This window comes from Labrus mixtus, chromosome 18 (genome assembly GCF_963584025.1).
Source record: "Labrus mixtus chromosome 18, fLabMix1.1, whole genome shotgun sequence".
Classification (NCBI taxonomy): Eukaryota; Metazoa; Chordata; class Actinopteri; order Labriformes; family Labridae; genus Labrus; species Labrus mixtus.
The window spans coordinates 19,288,587-19,303,751 of NC_083629.1; the positions used below are offsets into that span (position 1 = coordinate 19,288,587).

Below are 15,165 nucleotides of genomic sequence, written 5' to 3' on the forward strand. Positions count from 1 at the left end.
AAACATGACCCTGAAACCCCTCGGCCACCCGTCCAATTAACTGTCGTCGACTGTAGTAAAAAAAACACCTAAAAAAGCACACACACACACAGATGCAGATTGTGCTTGCGATGCTAAATTTTGCATGCGAGTGCACACAAGCACCCACACAAATAAACAGACAACCCGCCAGACTCCGACGAGGTCAAGACTGTGTTTTCTTGACTGCTGATGTGTGCCTGTGTGCAGTAAGCCTTTCTTTGCTCTTTCTGTTCTCTGCCTTTCCACCAGTCACTGATCCATATCTGCACATTTATTGAGCACTGAATCTGCAAATCTTTGCACATCCGTCCATCCCATCGTGCATTATCTGTGCCTCCGAGGCCTGCCCGGGTTGATCCCTCTGATTTCAGGGAAAAATTGAATTACACGGCGGGCAAAGAAACGGAGGCAGGCTGTAATTAGTTACAACATAGAGTATAAGGGGTGGTGGTGGTGGTGGTGAGGGAGGGGGGGATTTTGTTCCAAAGAGAGAGTCAGTATCTGAGCCAAAACCTTCACACAGAGGGCAAGAGAAGGAGTGGGAGAAGAAGCGAGAGAGAGAGAGAGAGAGAGACAGACAGAGGGAGGGAAGAAAACAAAGGCGCCCTTTCAACTTACTCTGCTGACATCATCAAAGTGAGACAAGAGTTGGGGAATTCCCGTGTTACTGCCACCTCCTTCCGTCTTTAAGAGCCTCTAAGTGGATTATAATTCCAGGCTTTTCATGTTCTCATATCAGATTCTCAGAGAGTGAGAGACCATGGCTGCACTGACTTTACTTTTGACTTTTTTTGGATTCAAAAATAATGTATAATAAACCTTTCCTTCTAACTAACCCTTACTGCTGCGTTACTGACAGCTCTCCAAAAAGACATCAACAAAGGACCATCTTAAGAGTTTCTCCATGCATGCTCAACACCGATGTTAACCAAACAGTCTCACCAATACTGCCGACTATTATTTTTCGACAAAACAAAGAAATGTCGAAACTCAAAGCTCAACCGATGTGACGCTAACTTCTGATTATGATGCATTCTTGTGCTGAAGGAAGGTTGAAACATTCTTGGCCCCTCGAGGCTGCAATCTAAGGCTTGAGAATAACACCCAGTAAAAATGCTGGATGTCATTTAAAAAGGATTGTTTCGGCTTGTCTACCACGGGGCATCAACAGAACGTGAATGCAGAACTGTGCTGTGTCAAAGTGGAAATGCACAAAATGATTGTAGCAACTACTCCAGTGTGATAACTGCTAATACCATGCAATAAATGCTCTTGTTCTTTTAGCATCCAATATTTTTCATGCTGTTTTTGTATAATAGTGTTCTCTTGGGGCTTCATGGCGCTGTGTTTAGTCTGTGCTGCTGCTGCTGCTGTTAAATAGCTGCTCTACAGCTTTTAGTTGTCGTCATAAAAAAGACAATAAAGATCTACTTATGTTACTTATTATGCCACACAGTCAGGAATAACTAGCGTGATATTTCCCATGTGAGTCTTCTTTGTTAAAGGCAGGGTTGGTAGTTTTTTCGAAAAGTGGCATGATTTTTGAAAGTAGCATTCCCTCAGTGCCACGTCTGCACCTATGGTCTACATCAGGGGTGGGCAACTGGCGGCCCGGGGGCCACATGCGGCCCCCATCAACCCTCAACGTGGCCCTCAGGTAAATTTTTACATATCAATTAATTGGAAACATGAAGAAAACGTGACAAAATCTGCCATGACATCATGAAAACCAGAAATACGTCCATAATAATATTTGATCACTGGCATATGTTGAGTTAAATTTGAGACACAATTGACTGTAATCGTTTTTTGTATGCTACAATTTGGCCCTCTGGCAGTGAGAATTAAATGAATGTGGCCCTTGCTGTGAACGAAGTTGCCCATCCCTGATCTACAACCACCCCCCCTCCCCTCTGTGCTCCCTCACAAGCCACGCCCCTCACTTACATGCACAAGCTCGCTTGCATTGTGTAGAAACTACGCCGTCTCATTCAGTGTTCAACACTAAACTTTTATACATTATACATGTAAAAAACAAAAAATACTGACTATTTTACTACTCACAGCGGCCAAACGACAAACTCACAGTACAAACTCTGTCATTGGTGACGCGCTTTGAGCGTTTGCTAGTGCACGTAAGGGTAGAGAACGAGCCGGGAGATAGGGAGGCATGATTGGTTTATCAGATTGGTACCTTGTGGCCGACATTGGTGGAAGTTTGCACATGCTTACAACGGCGATACAACGATATTGGATTTTCTTGGTTCCTTTTTGCAGAGCACATGAATTATTAATGTCTGTCAGGACCTAAAGACAATTTCAACCAAAATCTAAAAAAAAAAATGTATCTGGAGAAAATGACCAACCCTGCCTTTAAGCTTTATTTTATTTGATGGATGTTCAAATAATCAGTAATCCAAGTATTTGTGAGAAATGTTGGGTCTTAAAGTGACACTCACAGAGCATCCACCAGACTCATCCTTTTTATATGCTATTATAATAATATAAGAGAAGAAGACTGACCCTGGATGCATTGCAGTGAGCCGTCCTCCGCCCGGATGGTAAACGTCTCCCCCGGGTTCACCTGCACCAGGATCACCTGTACAAACACACAAACACAAACACACAGCACACACACACAGATCGCAGTTAGAAAACACGGATTAAGTGCGGCAATAAAGAAAACAGTTGTCACATGTAATGCCATAGACATACATCCATCTTCAACAAGCACAAAAAAAAACTGGACAGGCTGTCTCCTCTCTGGACAGCCAATCAGAGGCTATCAGAGGTGACATAACGCACCATAACCAGCCGATCAAAGAGACGGATGGACACACAGAGTTCACACACAAGTGAGTGAGGTGTTAGGTAAGCTTATGGAGAGACAATGCAGCTGTCTTACACACCCCGATCTGAAAAAAAAGGTCTCTCCCTTTTTTAACCAAACTGTCTGGGAGAAAACCCACTGAAACCAGTACATTCATATCAAACACAGCAGGAATAATAAATATAGATATTTATTCAACTAACAGGCTAGTGGAATACAACATTATAAACAAGTAAATGTGACACTCTCTTGATTTGTTTCTGCCAGAAGGGAGTGTGCATGCACCTTACCGTCATATTGTCGGCATACAGATTGTTGAGAGTGTACACATGGCTGTAGACATGAAACAGTTGACCCTCCATTACACACACACGCACGCACATGTATTCACGCACACACGAGCACAGCCCTGTCTATGCTCTACAGGTGTGACGTTGTAAAATCCTCATATCCTGCGCTCCTCCTGTAGTGTCTGCATGCTCTCCCATCTCTGCGCTAACCTGCTCCTCTCCCCATCACACTCACACACACAGACACACAGACACACACACACACTTCCTGCTCTGTCTGCAGCAGCGGCTGCAGTTGCTATGGGAACCTTAGCATAGTACAGGGCGACCCATGTCTCTCAAGGACTGAGAAAACCCCCTAAACAGACCATGTGGGCGTGTGTGTGTGAGTGAGTGCATGCACTGCATTTATGGGTTATGTAAAGTAAACCAGTTCATATAATGGTTTATGTAATATGTCCATGTAGCAGCATTTATGATATGATTTAACAGAAGGACTGATACAGTAATCCTACAGTGTGATTGCACTCTATTTTTATTCTGAACAAAAAAAGTTACAAAACAAATTCCTTGACATACAATCTGCAAAACTTCTAGATTTGGTGCAATGTGCAATGAGAGCCATTAAAAAACATCACATGGTCTGATTGGAGGCTTGTCACTACCGATTATATGTCCAAATAATCCACAAGTGTGTGGTGACAATACAATTATTTCACTTCTCCCGCTTGAGTCAGAGCCTCCCCGATCTCGAAACCTAAATATCAAACATGTTTGATTTAACAACACGGGCGCCTTTATAACGTCTCGTGACACTGAGGTGCAGTTGATCGTCCTCCACATATATTTATTTTTCTTCTGAGGTGATGATTGATCAGGCAAGTTTCCGTGAGCTCTCTGTTCGTTACTCCATTTAAATAGCAACCGTAAGATCGGTTAAACGTTAACACTACTACAAATATCAGATCAACGATTTCAGAAATATGTTGGTAGCATGCTTTAATCAGTAACTTTGATATCAGTATTTATTGTGTATGTACAAATCTGAAAAAAAATAACAGATTTCTCAGTCCCCAGGTGAGTTGAAAACTGGAACAAGCCTCACAACAGGGTTTCTCAAGACCATGGTAACACACTGAATTAAGGCAGCAGAGGGTTCTAATGGTGAACGGAACCAAGAACCAAGTTCTTGTAATTGTTTAGCCTTTTATTAGGTAGTCAATGATAGCATCCACGCTCCATACAATCTAAAAGTGGCTCCTTTTTTTGGGCTCTATTATGACACAAGGGAAAATGTTACATCTGTTTGGATCGATGTCTTTGAAGGGTTCAATCACTGTTATTTCATACTAACATATCTTAACTGTATGAATCCTCAAGGAACAAGTTTCACTCTTCAGGAAGAAAAAAAGGAAGACACTTGGAAAGATAGACTCCCTTGAATTATAGTTACAGTTATCTTTCATGTTATGCTAGCACTTTGGCTCTTTATGGTTTTCTCCATGTTGCTCACATTTCTTAAAAAAAAACGACTGCTGCACAATGACGCACGCTATCAATGTCTCTGATCTCTCTGCCTGCACGCACCAGAAGAACACACAGACACAGATAAACAAACACACATAAACAGGTGTAGGCAGGTATACACAGACAGACAGGAAAACTGATAGACAAGCTAGCAGACACAAACACAAACACAGAAGTATGTACTCAGTCTCAACACAGACACTTGTGTGCCCACACAGACACTGATAAAAGAAACACACAAGTAACCAACAAATACACACAAACATGGAGACACACACACACACACACACACACACAGGCATGCATGAGGAGTCAAATCTATATAATCTTCGGTCTGGATCCCTGATTCCACACTGGGAACCGTGCTTAAACTGCAGGGTGTTACAATAAAAAAAGAGCACATTAACTGCTGTGTGTAACAGCCAAAAACCTCCCCAACGGTTAAGTGTCGCGACCAAACCACTCCCCCACCACGCTTCCTCTGGGTTGAGAGGGAACCGGCGGGGATGAGACATGAAACGTTATCATCATCACTCTCATCGGGCAAAAGTACACCGTGCAAGAATCTATCCCCATTAGCCGCAGGTCAATTAACTGTGATGCTTTTAATTTCGATGATCGCTTCCTGTCGTCTGTCCAGCGCTCAGACGGAGCGAAATGGCTTTGTACTTTGAAGGTGATCCAGTTGGCACCGCTGCCTCGGATAAGATCAGTCAGTCTCAGGGAGAAGCCTTTTCCAAAGTCATTTAAGCTAAAGTCTGGGATGCATCAATCGTTTCATACCCTGCCATAAAAATAAAAAACATCTGTAGGATTGACTGATGCATGTGTCTGTGCCTGTGTTTATTTTTGTTTCTGTAAAAGACCACATGTGTTACTGTAGCAGCTTTTCATTACCTGTTGCAAAAAGAAAAACCTGCGAGCTAGGTGATGACATGACAACAAAGAGTAGCTCCTGCATGACTGTTTGATGTGTGTTCTCGCGTGCATCTGGCCGGTGTTTGTATGGCAACACAGACGATGTTGAGAGAAGCATTTGCATGTCAATTCTGCGAGGATAACTGAACGCAAATTGACAGATGTGTGTGTGTGTGTGTGTGTGTGTGTGAACGTGTGTGAGTTTTACCTGCTGAGCTGCGTCACCGTTAACCATGTGAGGCATGAGAGAGACCTCGTTCAGGAGGGGGGGCGGAGCCAAGTCCAGTGGAATCTGGTCTGTCATCATCATTGTGACGTACATTCATGGAGAAATTCACTGAACTGCCCTACCTGTGAAGTACAGAGAGGGAAAGAGAGAGAATGAGGAACACGGAACATCAGCATTAAGTTAACCTTTACACACCCACACCCACACACACACACACACACACACACACACACACACACACACACACACACACACACACACACACACACACACACACACACACACACACACACACACACAACCTCTGACTAAAATACAGAGGAATATTTTGACTGCACCAACTAGTGGAGTAAACAGTGTTCAACAGGAAAAGTTAGTATTATTGCCCTGTATTGGTTTAAAACTTCAAAATGGATTCCACAGCAACAACAAAAGGAAACATCAAGGAAAGAAGGAAAATGTGTTTTTATGTCAAAGGTCCTCGTTTTGTGTGATCTCTTTGCCAGTCTTCTTTTGCACATGTTTTACTCGTCTTTTCTAGCAAAAAAATCTCATCCTGCTGTCTTTTAACAGTCAAATGTTACACTCGTGTTTAAAATAAATGCCTGCTATGTCCAACACCTGCCCGGTGACAGCATTTACAGACATTATAAAAGTCGCCTACTGAATAGAAAGACTCGAATCTTGTCACTGATTCGTTTGCTCAGGGGACAGATACTAGCCTAATGTTATTTCTTCACTTACAAGCTCAAGCTACTAGCATGTAAGCTAAGCTTAGCATGAACATTGTAATAAAGCAGAAACAGCTAGCCTGTTTGAAGCCCCCAGCATACACCTGACAACACTGCCAAAGCTAACTGATTAAAATGATATTTATCTTTAATTTAGTCAATTAGCTTAGCTGTATGTTTGGATATAATTGTTTTGTTTGGATCGATGAATTATATAAACTTATATTAACAAAAGAAAGTAGCTAGCTGTTTACAATTACTTCTTTTTTATGCTAGGCTAAGCTAACTGGCTGTAGCTTCATTCTAAACATAGAGCAGCATGAAGCCTTCATTGTGCTTTCAGACGAAGGTGTTGCCAAAGTGTCAAACTATTCCTCTTTACATGTACAAATATGAGACCTCATTATGTCAAGGTTGCATTACGGCCAGTCTGGCAGCGTGCGTCTATCAGTGCCAACAGGGAAATTTCCTCATCAACAAAACAATTTTCCACTTCACAAAAGCGTGAAAACCTTATTAGGTTCTGAGGGCGCTCTTAATACGTTTCCATGTTTCCATTGGATCTATTGTAATCACGCTGGTTCCGGCCTAATTTGGATAAGCACTTGGATCAAAACCAAGATATACATTTTTTTATTAAAAGAGGTGCCCTTGAAACACCGCAGTTACCGTATATAATAACACAAATAAGAATAAGAATGAGCTAGTGAGAAAGAGAGGAAGGCTTTTATTCAACAAGAAGAGCATGTACACAAGAAGAACAACGAGAGACAGAGATGGAAAGATGGAGACAATAGACCCATTTTACAAAAAGGTAAGAAAAGATTGTGTTCTCAAAGATTAACATTCCCTAACATGTTGTTCCTCTGCGTACACTGACTTTGACGCGGGTTTTGTGAAAAAAAAATAAAAAAAAAATACAACAAGTCAAATCATGTCCGAATACAAGAAAAGAGACTAAAGAGGTAGAAGAAAAACAGAGTTGAGAGTGAAAGAGTTTTCAAAGCACTTCATCATCAACAATGGTGTTGTTAAAATAGAGAAGGGATTAGAGAGAATATCCTGTTTGGAGGATTAATAAAAGATGGTATATTAGATGAATGAGGTCTCACTTTGGTTTAGGGGAAAAGGGATAACTGCACCTGCAACATCACACAGCCGATTAGTATTCCTTTGCAAACACAAAGCAAGCAAAGGGTGTCTTCTGAGGGCTTCTGGCGTCATTTGTGCGAGCGCTCATTGGGGAGGAACCCAGAGAGCTAAATTTGGAGATCCTTTTCTTTTTTTTTCTGCTCGCATAATAATAGCAGTAAAACCAGAAAGTACAACCGTGAACAAAATTAAAACAACAACCAAAGCCGTTCGTCTTAAGTGGAAAATAACAGGCCTTCAAACTGAGAGCACCAAAATTGCGTCCGCGCCACTCTGTAGCCTGTGACGCTAACGCTGACTTTATCGGCGAAAACGTAGGGGCGTGTTCAAACGCGGCCAAAAAAAAATAAAAAATGATGCAGATAACTCAACCCAAACAAGTTCCCATGCACTTAAGTCAGCAGTGAAGTATACAGTTTGTTGTTTCCTGGGGGTATATTCACACAAACACGCACACATGGACACACAAAGAGCCCCAAGAAAAAATGTGCCAAAGCTAACCGAGCATTCGCACAAACACGTACGCCTGTGGCCTACGTGCGCACACACACACACATGTACAAATGCACACAGATTTATTGCCAGAGGTGGATTAAGGAATGACGTAGATGTTGCAAATCAACCCCGCTGAGTGACATCACTGCTAAAGAGCTACTGATTAATGCCTTTAATCTGCTATTAGCCCCCCCACACACACACACACAGGATATACACACAGTTTGCAACAGGGATTTGCTTCTATATACTTGAAGTAAGTAAAAAATCTCATTCTGCTATCCATCACTGACATACATACACGGCTAATACACGCATGTGCACACTGAAAACAGCTGTGTGTCTTTTCTTTCAGCTGGTCGTCGTCAAGCACCGACAAGGTCTTTGAAAAGGTTAGTTGATCACACAGCTGTGGCTCATACTGTTGCAACATAAACACACACACAGACACACTCACGCAACACTCGACATGTCTTTTCTTTTTGTTTTTTTGTTGCCCTTCTGACTCAAGTGCTTCTTTTTCAATGTTGTATTTCGTTTTTTTTGTCTCTATCTTAAACTCCATCTTTTTCTTTTCATTTGAGCCCCATTCCCAGCTCAGCCTGGCCATCCAGCCTTGAACACACTCTCTCTCACACACACACACACACACACACACACACACACACACACACACACAGAGTTGCGTCCAGGACACATCACAGACAGATGGTAACACCACTCTGAGCTCTGCCAGGAAAAAGAGAAGAGCGCAACAGAGAAGAAAGAAGGGAGGAAAAGAGGGAATGAGCAAATGAAGGATCGGCTAAAATGATAAATGGAGGAAATGCAGAGGAGGACAGTCAGGGACTTCTCCTCTAAAAACCCAGTGTTCTTTAAATAACCTCTCATTTCCTCAACATATTCATTATATTTGTACAATGTTTTATTCATCCACATTCAGGAAGAGAGGAATTTTCTGGAAATGTCCACATTTTATAAACAATCAGAAATAACGACATTCTAATTAAAGATGAACACTGAATGCACAGACAATGTCCTGTGCAGAGTCCTGTCAGTCGTTTTATATATATATCTGTGCAGGTGATGACAGGAAACATCATCTTGACAGCCAATGAGAAGATTCGCCGCGCGCAAGAAGCCTGAATTACTTCTTCTCTTAATTACGTCAAATGAACAACACGTTTTGCCTGCATGGCTTCATGGGGTTTGGATAAGAAGATGTAGCTGGATAACTTTTTGCTGACGCATTGGATCATGGGAGCTGTAGTCCCCCTTGTCAAAATAAAACCATTCCCACAACAAACATCTCGCCTTGTTTGCTTTTTTTTTTTTTTTTTTTTATGAAAACAGGTTCATTACTGTACCTTTCTATATGAAGGCATAAGCCAACAGAATTGGTAGCTTAGCATGCAGACTAGAAACCGGAGGGAAAAGCAGCCTGACGGTAGCCTGAAGATAACAAAAATCTGCCACATTGACACATTTTGTCTTGTTTGTTTAGCATGGTTTCATAATTAAGGGTTGAAGATTTAATGAGGTTCATTGTCAAACTATTTCTTATCGGCGTCTTTTAGAGCCAGCTTCATTTTTTACCCTGCTACCAGTCCTTGCGCTAAGCTAACCCTAGTCTGGGCTGTAGCTTCATTTGAATTATTTAAACTATATTTTAATAATTTAACTCTCAAATTAGCATATTCCAAGCATTTTAAATTGACCTTTAAAGCGATTATAGTCCTGATTATTATAAAAACACTATGTGTTGAGTTCAGCGTACAGATGTCTTATTTAAAATTTCTTGGCATTGTCATCGTCTAAGTAGAAACACTTAACTTTTTACAACAATTTGGAGCAACTGATGTGTGAAATTGCACTTCACAGACGTAACTGAGCCAAAGTATGATTATCCAGTTGTCTAAGAAACATCAAATTGCGTGGCTTTTTGCCTTGTACACTCAGTCATAATGGAAGTCAAATGTAGAAGGGAAAATGTAGATGAGCTCTTGTTTTGCAGCTGTTCTCTGTCGTGTTGTTCCACATGTTTCCTACAGGATCTAATGCACATATCTACAAGTTTAATGGATGAATGATGAATAATGGCCTTTGTTTTCCACTGGAATCATTACCAGATGGATGCTGCTGTTGATAGATTAAGAAATCGCCAAGCACACACACACACACACACACACACACACACACCCACACAAATACACACAGTGGTTTCCGTTCCCCAGCGGAATGTGGGAGGAATAAGGTGTCGATTCCCAGCAGGGATAAAATGTTAAATTGAAAAATTCCATGTTGAATCCATAAAACAATCACTCACTTGTTCGAGTGTATGAATGTTTGTGTGTGCATGTGTGTGTGTTTGTGTGTGTGTGTGTGCATGTATATGTGTCTGTGGCATTGGACAGAAAGCCCTGTGTAAGCAAGGAAACTGCCTCCCTAACATAAAAGATGCATAGAGTTAAAAACACACACCAAGATTTAGCAGTCACACACACACACACACACACACATATACACAGAAGCCCGGAGATATTCAGCAGCAGCTCTGACCTCATAACACTGTGGCCATTACTCATACAGCCATTCATCATTCACACACACACACACACACACACACACACACACACACACACACACACACACACACACACCCAGTGACTCCAGTTTGTCCACCCTGATGAAGCATACTGGATATTCACAAGCACATAACAGACTGTCTGACTGACTTCCAGTTGACTATACTTCACACCTCTCTTTCCTGACCACCAGTCAAACACACACACACACACACACACACGCACGCACGCACAGACACATTTTTTGCAACCTCCGAAAAACCTAAACCTCTTTGCAGAATCAAATCGGGTATTGGAAACTTGCCTTGATTTAAAAAAAAATATATATAAAGCAAAAGTATCATTTGAGTTATTAAACACTAAAATTAAAATCAGCGCGTGTTTTCCCCCCAAAACTCGCACTTCCTACACATGAATGACTTATTCAATCAAACAGAAACAATGGCCTGACAGCATGAAACTGATCCCATGTCCACTTCTTCTTCTTCTTCTTCTGTCTCAAACCACAGATATTTTGTAAATGGTGTAAGGAAAACAAAACACTGTGACAGCATGCAGTTTCCAGAAAACCACAGGTGATATAACATTACACATGAGCTCACTGGACATACATGGGTTTTTTTTTTTTTTCCCCCAACAGTGCTGCACAAGTTGACGTCTGCTTTCTTTTAATGCTTCTTGCAGCTGGAGAGATCAAAGTCAGTCGTGTCCTGGTAATTCGTCATACAGTGCATTGCTGAATCAGTACATCAGCACGTCTGACTCTCTGAGTTCGTAGTTTTCCTCTGCTGCTTATGACAGGGTAAGAAAATATTCATGCTCTTAAGTCCTACAAAAAAAAGGGAAATGTTTGACTGACTTAAACATTTTTAAAGCCTTAAATTGGCTTATATTAAGCTGTTAGACGTGGTATAACATCACATTTGATACAGCTTGGTCAAAGGACTTTTTAAAACTCATGTTCCTTTAAGAGTTGTTACAATGCCGGTGTCAAAATTACCTCCTACATAATCTAAAATGTGCCATGTGTAGGAGTGAGTGCACTATTCAATACATCAACCAGATACCATAATTCATAAGCACCTCATTAAATCCATTTGTTTCTTCTTCTCTAAAACAGAGATCTTCTATGTGTATGGCTGCCTCTTAAAACTTATTTTGTTTCAAAGCTGCAAAAGTTTTAAAAATGGGTTCCAGAGTGCAAACTGTTGAAAATAGCCCCGTTCCCGTTGCCATGTAAACCGGTAATAAGCTGTTCTTCTGAAAACGGACACCTTGCAAATGACGGTTCAAGTCAAGAGTCGCATGTGGTAAGTGGACTACAACTACAATGGCGGACTCCCTTCAAACTCCTCAAATTTACTGGCTTTGTAGTCTAGCGTCAATTGGAGTAGCAACCCCACCTCATCGTCAACGCCCAAAGGTTGGTGAGTTAGTCATTTGACAACTACAACTACTGGTCTGGCCTGTAAACTACAACTCTTTGAGTAGATTTTTTGGGATGCGTTTGTCGTCATCGGAACCCAGAATTTTTTTTGAATACATAAAAACACTTTAGTTTTCAGTGGATCGCTCTCGTGTAGTCAGGAAAGAAAAAAAAAATATTTTCTGATATTTTTAGATCCATGGACATTAATATTTGGACTAAACAAAGGCTCAGTTTGTACAAGGAATTTCCATTTAAGCAGAAGAGCCTTGAGACTGTTTGCCTTTTGGGCTGTTTATAACATAATTCCAACTCCTCTTGACCTTCTGTCACATCAAGATATGAGTAGGACTTAAAACAGGCGATTGTTTGTGGCCACTTTGCTTACTTTAAACACAATTTTGCGCCAATGGAAAGACTGATAAACTGGTTGACAACAAAAGTGCTTCCTCCTGACTGACTCGCAGAGTTCACTGTTGGAAACAGACGTTTACACACATCACAAACTGATTCTCTTAATAGTTGCTACTTGCTAACTTTCGGTCATTCTTTTTTTTTTTTTAGAGAAGCATGATGCATGCTTCACACATGACTGATGTGACAAGTCCTTTTCAGTACCTGTGTCTCAAAAAGAGATAAGCATTGATTTCAGATGTAATCCTGCTTGTCCCCAGGAGCGCCTTCATCACAGGGGCAGGCAGTGGAGGAGATCAATCTATAACGGTCAAGAAACCGAAAGGCAGATTGAACTTTGAGAGCCATGCTGATCTGCAAGAAGAGTCTGAAAAGATTCTGCTTTGTTATCAACCTTACACACTGTATTGTGACGGAGGCCTTTGTTGTGTCTGGCAGAGGGTAAACATGGTACACAAATTTATATTCTATTGCAAAAGACTGTGTGGTTGTATCATATGTGTCCTGTGCTGTCTGATATTTGGATTATCATATGATTAATATGCAGACACAGTAATATGCACATGCTGATATCAAACCGACAGTCACAAACACTGATCTGTGTCTGAGCATTAAACTGCATTAAGGTAATCATGGCTCAAAGAGCAGCTTGGCTTTTTTGGTTGAATGTGGAAGGACGAACATCAAAGAAGCATTGTTTCCTGTCCTGCATGGATAACAGTTTAATGCAGGAACCATAAGCAGCAACACACTGTGCTAATATCCACACACAGAGCAACAGACAGGACCAAAGTCCTTTTATCCGGCACAACAACTTTTCCAGGAACTTGGGAACTCTTTCCAGGAACTCAGGAACTGAAGGCTTCTTCTGGTTTTTTTTTTTTTTTTTGATCCTACCACAAAAAAGTGCCCTTCAACCAAAGGTACTCGTTTTCATTGGGCTGCAAAAAAAAAAAAAAAAAAAAAAAAAACTGAGGAGGAGTTTGGACATGTTAACTTTGCTGACTGCTCATACTCAAGCTTTGCAGAAATCTAGCACAACCGCTATTTTTAAATGCCAGCAACCATGTGATTATAAAACAGAGAAGGGAGAAGGTATAAAAATAATGAATGAATCTTGGGAGTTTTTCTGGAAGTTCAGAGGTTATTTTCAGAGAGTAACAGAAGACAAGAAGAGACAGACATTGTCAGACAAGAGAGTTGTCGGAAAATTAAGTACATAAGAAAAAATATTTATATACACACACACAATGGACTGTAGAAAAATGGACGTAGTATCAATGATGCCACACATTGGTTTCTGAAGAGACTTTTTGAGGCCCATCGATGACAGCGTACCCATGGTTGTCATGGGTACGCTATTGAACATGTATCCATTAAATATAAACATTTCAGTTTGAGACATACATTTTATTTAAGTCTTATTTACAAGAGGCTGAGCTTAGAACGAGGAAGAGAGAGATCCAAAAGAGAGCAAAGAGAAGAATTGAAAGTGAACTTCATTTGGCTGAACTTGTTCTTTGTAATTCTGTGGTTTAACAGTCATGAGTCTGGTTCCACTTCTGCAGAACAGCTATCGATGACTAACAAAGATAAACCCTTATTTAGATATGTCACACAGGCTGATCATTCCACATGCGTGACACCCATCACGCATGTTCTGTATGAATAGAATATATTAGGCACAGTGGTGTGAGCCTCAAAAAACATTGACGTACCTGGTTTGTATTGTTCATTAAAAAAGAAAGAGATAACCCTGAGACGTAAGAGTAGGTATCTTTTTTCCTCATCCCGGGTGTGTTAAAGAGTAAGGAATGCTCTCAGGTGTCTCAAAGCTGAATAACTGTCTGTTCACAGTTGCACACACACACACACACACACACACAGTCAGACACACACACACACACACACACACACACACACACACACACACACAACTGGGATAGATCCAAGTCCTTTTTAACCCATTTTACCAAGTGACAACTTTAATCTGCGTTGGCATTTAATACACAACGACACATTCATATGTGCGTGTGTGTTGGTGTGTGTGTGTGTGTGTGTGTGTGTTTGGAGGGGGGGGGGGGGGGGGGGTAGCTTCTAAATATGGTGGGAAACTGCCACCAACACCACTCCCATTCAAGCCCAGCTCCTCTTACAAAAGGTATTCAGTCTAGGAGAGACCTGCTCTCGCTTTCTCACTCACCCTCTTTCTGACACACACACACACACGCACGCACGCACGCACGCACGCACGCACGCACACGCACAGATTGAGTGAGCACCTTTTTACCAGCAGAGAGGGAAAGAGGGAGGCAAAGAGGAGAGTGGGGGATGCAGAGGGAGGGAAAGAGGGAAAGAAGGGTGGAGAGGAAGGCAAAGAGGAATGCTGTGCTTGTGCTTACTCTGAGGGGAGCGTGAACACACACACGTACACACTGAACACACACACACACACACACACACACACACACATTTGGGAGAAAGACAGAGAGGGGATTTATAAAAAATGGAACCTCTTTGGGTTCCCACGTCGGCTGGCAGCTTTCT

The 15,165-nt window shown here is 41.5% G+C and overlaps 1 protein-coding gene across 2 annotated transcripts in view; it reads right to left on the minus strand.

The window, feature by feature from the left end:
- fndc3ba (fibronectin type III domain containing 3Ba) overlaps positions 1–15,165 on the minus strand; it is a 102,695-nt gene that overhangs the window by 69,371 nt on the left and 18,159 nt on the right. For both annotated transcript variants that reach the window (XM_061063356.1, XM_061063357.1), the window contains exons 2-3: positions 5,795–5,937; positions 2,545–2,620 (exon numbers count right to left, since the gene is read on the minus strand). In XM_061063356.1, coding sequence (XP_060919339.1) covers positions 2,545–2,620; positions 5,795–5,908 — 190 coding nt within the window. In that variant the 5' untranslated portion in view covers positions 5,909–5,937. The remainder of the gene's footprint in view (positions 1–2,544; positions 2,621–5,794; positions 5,938–15,165) is intronic.